The sequence below is a fragment of the Oncorhynchus tshawytscha genome, unplaced genomic scaffold (genome assembly GCF_018296145.1).
Source record: "Oncorhynchus tshawytscha isolate Ot180627B unplaced genomic scaffold, Otsh_v2.0 Un_contig_5015_pilon_pilon, whole genome shotgun sequence".
NCBI classification, from domain to species: Eukaryota; Metazoa; Chordata; class Actinopteri; order Salmoniformes; family Salmonidae; genus Oncorhynchus; species Oncorhynchus tshawytscha.
In genome coordinates, this window is record NW_024609820.1 from 1 (window position 1) to 7,500 (window position 7,500).

General features: G+C 44.6%; 1 protein-coding gene across 1 annotated transcript in view; it reads left to right on the top strand.

Moving 5' to 3' along the window:
- Nucleotides 1-452: 452 nt before the first annotated feature.
- The window catches only part of LOC112242349 (vacuolar protein sorting-associated protein 8 homolog), a gene marked incomplete at its 5' end in the record, with an annotated part of 91,105 nt that continues 84,057 nt past the window's right edge, over nt 453-7,500 (top strand). Inside the window, one exon of the mRNA XM_042318965.1 lies at nt 453-512. Coding sequence (XP_042174899.1) covers nt 453-512 — 60 coding nt within the window. The remainder of the gene's footprint in view (nt 513-7,500) is intronic.

Consider the following 7,500-nt stretch of genomic DNA (forward strand, 5'->3'; position numbering starts at 1 on the left):
AATCAATCAGTCAACAGTCAATCAATCAGTCAACAGTCAATCAATCAGTTTACAATCAGTCAACAGTCAATCAATCAGTCAACAGTCAATCAATCAGTCAACAGTCAATCAATCAGTTTACAATCAGTCAACAGTCAATCAATCAGTCAACAGTCAATCAATCAGTCAACAGTCAATCAATCAGTCAACAGTCAATCAATCAGTTTACAATCAGTCAACAGTCAATCAATCAGTCAGCAGTCAATCAATCAGTCAACAGTCAATCAATCAGTCAACAGTCAATCAATCGGTTTACAATCAGTCAACAGTCAATCAATCAGTCAACAGTCAATCAATCAGTCAACAGTCAATCAATCAGTCAACAGTCAATCAATCAATCAGTCAACAGTCAATCAATCAATCTGTCATTATCGTGATCACCCACTGACTCCGTCCGCCAGTCAGTCAGTTAACCAGCTGTACCAATCGTTCAGGTCTCTACAAGTCTACAGACACAGCTGGTCAGTCAACATGTAAGTAGGAGTCATTCTGCCACTTGGTTTGTTTTTCAACACATCAAGAGGTTCTGTCAGACTGTCTCTCTGCTTTCACCTTCTGATCAACCTGTTTGACTGTCTCTCTGCTTTCACCTTCATGATCAACCTGTCAGACTGTCTCTCTGCTTTCACCTTCTGATCAACCTGTTTGACTGACTCTCTGCTTTCACCTTGCTGATCAACCTGTTTGACTGACTCTGCTTTCACCTTCACAGTCAACCTGTTTGACTGTCTCTCTGCTTTCACCTTCCTGATCAACCTGTTTGACTGTCTCTCTGCTTTCACCTTCTGATCAGACTGTCCTCTCTGCTTTCACCTTCTGATCAACCTGTTTGACTGACTCTCTGCTTTCACCTTCTGATCAACCTGTTTGACTGACTCACCTCTTTCACCTTCTGATCCAGCCTGTTTGACTGTCTCTCTGCTTTCACCTTCTGATCAACCTGTTTGACTGACTCTCTGCTTTCACCTTCTGATCAACCTGTCAGACTGACTCTCTGCTTTCACCTTCTGATCAACCTGTCTGACTGACTCTCTGCTTTCACCTTCTGATCAACCTGTCAGACTGACTCTCTGCTTTCACCTTCTGATCAACCTGTCTGACTGACTCTCTGCTTTCACCTTCTGATCAACCTGTTTGACTGACTCTCTGCTTTCACCTTCTGATCAACCTGTTTGACTGACTCTCTGCTTTCACCTTCTGATCAACCTGTCAGACTGACTCTCTGCTTTCACCTTCTGATCAACCTGTCAGACTGACTCTCTGCTTTCACCTTCTGATCAACCTGTTTGACTGACTCTCTGCTTTCACCTTCTGATCAACCTGTTTGACTGACTCTCTGCTTTCACCTTCTGATCAACCTGTCAGACTGACTCTCTGCTTTCACCTTCTGATCAACCTGTCAGACTGACTCTCTGCTTTCACCTTCTGATCAACCTGTCAGACTGACTCTCTGCTTTCACCTTCTGATCAACCTGTTTGACTGACTCTCTGCTTTCACCTTCTGATCAACCTGTTTGACTGACTCTGCTTTCACTCTGATCAACCTGTCAGACTGACTCTCTGCTTTCACCTTCTGATCAACCTGTTTGACTGACTCTCTGCTTTCACCTTCTGATCAACCTGTTTGACTGACTCTCTGCTTTCACCTTCTGATCAACCTGTTTGACTGACTCTCTGCTTTCACCTTCTGATCAACCTGTTTGACTGACTCTCTGCTTTCACCTTCTGATCAACCTGTTTGACTGACTCTCTGCTTTCACCTTCTGATCAACCTGTTTGACTGACTCTCTGCTTTCACCTTCTGATCAACCTGTTTGACTGACTCTCTGCTTTCACCTTCTGATCAACCTGTTTGACTGACTCTCTGCTTTCACCTTCTGTCAACCTGTTTGACTGACTCTCTGCTTTCACCTTCTGATCAACCTGTTTGACTGACTCTCTGCTTTCACCTTCTGATCAACCTGTCAGACTGACTCTCTGCTTTCACCTTCTGATCAACCTGTCAGACTGACTCTCTGCTTTCACCTTCTGATCAACCTGTCAGACTGACTCTCTGCTTTCACCTTCTGATCAACCTGTCAGACTGACTCTCTGCTTTCACCTTCTGATCAACCTGTTTGACTGACTCTCTGCTTTCACCTTCTGATCAACCTGTTTGACTGACTCTCTGCTTTCACCTTCTGATCAACCTGTCAGACTGTCTCTCTGCTTTCACCTTCTGATCAACCTGTTTGACTGACTCTCTGCTTTCACCTTCTGATCACTTTCACCCTGTTTGACTGACTCTCTGCTTTCACCTTCTGATCAACCTGTTTGACTGACTCTCTGCTTTCACCTTCTGATCAACCTGTTTGACTGACTCTCTGCTTTCACCTTCTGATCAACCTGTTTGACTGACTCTCTGCTTTCACCTTCTGATCAACCTGTTTGACTGACTCTCTGCTTTCACCTTCTGATCAACCTGTCAGACTGACTCTCTGCTTTCACCTTCTGATCAACCTGTTTGACTGACTCTCTGCTTTCACCTTCCATCAACCTGTCAGACTGACTCTCTGCTTTCACCTTTCTGATCAACCTGTTTGACTGACTCTCTGCTTTCACCTTCTGATCAACCTGTTTGACTGACTTCTCTGCTTTTTCACCTTCTGATCAACCTGTTTGACTGACTCTCTGCTTTCACCTTCTGATCAACCTGTTTTGACTGACTCTCTGCTTTCACCTTCTGATCCAACCTGTTTGACTGACTCTCTGCTTTCACCTTCTGATCAACCTGTTTGACTGACTCTCTGCTTTCACCTTCTGATCCAACCTGTCAGACTGACTCTGCTTTCACCTTCTGATCAACCTGTTTGACTGACTCTCTCTGCTTTCACCTTCTGATCCCAGCCTGTTTGACTGACTCTCTGCTTTCACCTTCTGATCAACCTGTCAGACCCAGCTCTCCTGCTTTCACCTTCTGATCAACCTGTTTGCTTTCACCTTCTGACCTCTCTGCTTTCACCTTCTGATCAACCTGTTTGACTGACTCTCTGCTTTCACCTTCTGATCAACCTGTTTGACTGACTCTCTGCTTTCACCTTCTGATCAACCTGTTTGACTGACTCTCTGCTTTCACCTTCTGATCAACCTGTTTGACTGACTCTCTGCTTTCACCTTCTGATCAACCTGTTTGACTGACTCTCTGCTTTCACCTTCTGATCAACCTGTCAGACTGACTCTCTGCTTTCACCTTCTGATCAACCTGTTTGACTGACTCTCTGCTTTCACCTTCTGATCAACCTGTCAGACTGTCTCTCTGCTTTCACCTTCTGATCAACCTGTCAGACTGACTCTCTGCTTTCACCTTCTGATCAACCTGTCAGACTGTCTCTCTGCTTTCACCTTCTGATCAACCTGTCAGACTGACTCTCTGCTTTCACCTTCTGATCAACCTGTCAGACTGACTCTCTGCTTTCACCTTCTGATCAACCTGTTTGACTGACTCTCTGCTTTCACCTTCTGATCAACCTGTTTGACTGACTCTCTGCTTTCACCTTCTGATCAACCTGTTTGACTGACTCTCTGCTTTCACCTTCTGATCAACCTGTTTGACTGACTCTCTGCTCACCTTCTGATCAACCTGTTTGACTGACTCTCTGCTTTCACCTTCTGATCAACCTGTTTGACTGACTCTCTGCTTTTTCACCTTCTGATCAACCTGTCAGACTGACTCTCTGCTTTCACCTTCTGATCAACCTGTTTGACTGACTCTCTGCTTTCACCTTCTGATCAACCTGTTTGACTGACTCTCTGCTTTCACCTTCTGATCAACCTGTCAGACTGTCTCTCTGCTTTCACCTTCTGATCAACCTGTTTGACTGACTCTCTGCTTTCACCTTCTGATCAACCCTTTTGATCAACTGACTCTCTGCTTTCACCTTCTGATCAACCTGTTTGACTGACTCTCTGCTTTCACCTTCTGATCAACCTGTTTGACTGACTCTCTGCTTTCACCTTCTGATCAACCTGTTTGACTGACTCTCTGCTTTCACCTTCTGATCAACCTGTTTGACTGACTCTCTGCTTTCACCTTCTGATCAACCTGTTTGACTGACTCTCTGCTTTCACCTTCTGATCAACCTGTTTGACTGACTCTCTGCTTTCACCTTCTGATCAACCTGTTTGACTGACTCTCTGCTTTCACCTTCTGATCAACCTGTTTGACTGACTCTCTGCTTTCACCTTCTGATCAACCTGTTTGACTGACTCTCTGCTTTCACCTTCTGATCAACCTGTTTGACTGACTCTCTGCTTTCACCTTCTGATCAACCTGTTTGACTGACTCTCTGCTTTCACCTTCTGATCAACCTGTTTGACTGACTCTCTGCTTTCACCTTCTGATCAACCTGTTTGACTGACTCTCTGCTTTCACCTTCTGATCAACCTGTTTGACTGACTCTCTGCTTTCACCTTCTGATCAACCTGTTTGACTGACTCTCTGCTTTCACCTTCTGATCAACCTGTTGACTGACTCTCTGCTTTCACCTTCTGATCAACCTGTTTGACTGACTCTCTGCTTTCACCTTCTGATCAACCTGTTTGACTGACTCTCTGCTTTCACCTTCTGATCAACCTGTTTGACTGACTCTGCTTTCACCTTCTGATCAACCTGCTTTGACTGACTCTGCTTTCACCTTCTGATCAACCTGTTGACTGACTCTCTGCTTTCACCTTCTGATCAACCTGTTTGACTGACTCTCTGCTTTCACCTTCTGATCAACCTGTTTGACTGACTCTCTGCTTTCACCTTCTGATCAACCTGTCAGACTGACTCTCTGCTTTCACCTTCTGATCAACCTGTTTGACTGACTCTCTGCTTTCACCTTCTGATCAACCTGTTTGACTCTCTCTGCTTTCACCTTCTGATCAACCTGTTTGACTGACTCTCTGCTTTCACCTTCTGATCAACCTGTTTGACTGACTCTCTGCTTTCACCTTCTGATCAACCTGTTTGACTGACTCTCTGCTTTCACCTTCTGATCAACCTGTTTGACTGACTCTCTGCTTTCACCTTCTGATCAACCTGTTTGACTGACTCTCTGCTTTCACCTTCTGATCAACCTGTTTGACTGACTCTCTGCTTTCACCTTCTGATCAACCTGTTTGACTGACTCTCTGCTTTCACCTTCTGATCAACCTGTTTGACTGACTCTCTGCTTTCACCTTCTGATCAACCTGTTTGACTGACTCTCTGCTTTCACCTTCTGATCAACCTGTTTGACTTTGACTCTCTGCTTTCACCTTCTGATCAACCTGTTTGACTGACTCTCTGCTTTCACCTTCTGATCAACCTGTTCAGACTGACTCTCTGCTTTCACCTTCTGATCAACCTGTTTGACTGACTCTCTGCTTTCACCTTCTGATCAACCTGTTTGACTGACTCTCTGCTTTCACCTTCTGATCAACCTGTTTGACTGACTCTCTGCTTTCACCTTCTGATCAACCTGTTTGACTGACTCTCTGCTTTCACCTTCTGATCAACCTGTCAGACTGACTCTCTGCTTTCACCTTCTGATCAACCTGTTTTGACTGACTCTCTGCTTTCACCTTCTGATCAACCTGTTTGACTGACTCTCTGCTTTCACCTTCTGATCAACCTGTTTGACTGACTCTCTGCTTTCACCTTCTGATCAACCTGTTTGACTGACTCTCTGCTTTCACCTTCTGATCAACCTGTTTGACTGACTCTCTGCTTTCACCTTCTGATCAACCTGTTTGACTGACTCTCTGCTTTCACCTTCTGATCAACCTGTTTGACTGACTCTCTGCTTTCACCTTCTGATCAACCTGTTTGACTGACTCTCTGCTTTCACCTTCTGATCAACCTGTTTGACTGACTCTCTGCTTTCACCTTCTGATCAACCTGTTTGACTGACTCTCTGCTTTCACCTTCTGATCAACCTGTTTGACTGACTCTCTGCTTTCACCTTCTGATCAACCTGTTTGACTGACTCTCTGCTTTCACCTTCTGATCAACCTGTTTGACTGTCTTTCTGTTTTCACCTTCTGATCAACCTGTTTGACTGTCTCTCTGCTTTCACCTTCTGATCAGACTGTTTGACTGTCACCTTCTGATCAACCTGTTTGACTGACTCTTCTGCTTTCACCTTCTGATCAACCTGTTTGACTGTCTCTCTGCTTTCACCTTCTGATCAACCTGTTTGACTGACTCTCTGCTTTCACCTTCTGATCAACCCTTTGATTAAATTTGACTGACTCTCTGCTTTCACCTTCTGATCAACCTGTTTGACTGACTCTCTGCTTTCACCTTCTGATCAACCTGTTTGACTGACTCTGCTTTCACCTTCTGATCAACCTGTTTGACTGACTCTCTGCTTTCACCTTCTGATCAACCTGTTTGATTGACTCTCTGCTTTCACCTTCTGATTCAACCTGTTTGACTGACTCTCTGCTTTTCACCTTCTGATCAACCTGTTTGACTGACTCTCTGCTTTCACCTTCTGATCAACCTGTTTGACTGACTCTGCTTTCACCTTCTGATCAACCTGTTTGACTGACTCTCTGCTTTCACCTTCTGATCAACCTGTTTGACTGACTCTCTGCTTTCACCTTCTGATCAACCTGTTTGACTGACTCTTTCACCTTCTGATCAACCTGTTTGACTGACTCTCTGCTTTTTCACCTTCTGATCAACCTGTTTGACTGACTCTCTGCTTTCACCTTCTGATCAACCTGTTTGACTGACTCTCTGCTTTCACCTTCTGATCAACCTGTTTGACTGACTGCTTTCTGCTGATCAACCTGTCACCTTCTTCTGATCAACCTGTTTGACTGACTCTCTGCTTTCACCTTCTGATCAACCTGTTTGACTGACTCTGCTTTCACCTTCTGATCAACCTGTTTGACTGACTCTCTGCTTTCACCTTCTGATCAACCTGTTTGACTGACTCTCTGCTTTCACCTTCTGATCAACCTGTTTGACTGACTCTGCTTTCACCTTCTGATCAACCTGTCAGACTTTCTGTTTTTTCTGATCAACCTGTTTGACTGACTCTCTTTTTCACCTTCTGATCAACCTGTCTGTTTGACTGACTCTCTGACTTTCACCTTCTGATCAACCTGCTTTCACCTTCTGATCAACCTGTTTGACTGACTCTCTGCTTTCACCTTCTGATCAACCTGTTTGCTTTCACCTTCTGATCAACTCTCTGCTTTCACCTTCTGATCAACCTGTTTGACTGACTCTCTGCTTTCTGACCTGACTTCTGATCAACCTGTTTGACTGACTCTCTGCTTTCACCTTCTGATCAACCTGTTTGACTGACTCTCTGCTTTCACCTTCTGATCAACCTGTTTGACTGACTCTCTGCTTTCACCTTCTGATCAACCTGTTTGACTGACTCTTTTTCCTTTTTTTTAGTTAAAAGCTTTGTGTGTCCGTGTGTGTGTCCGTGTGTGTGT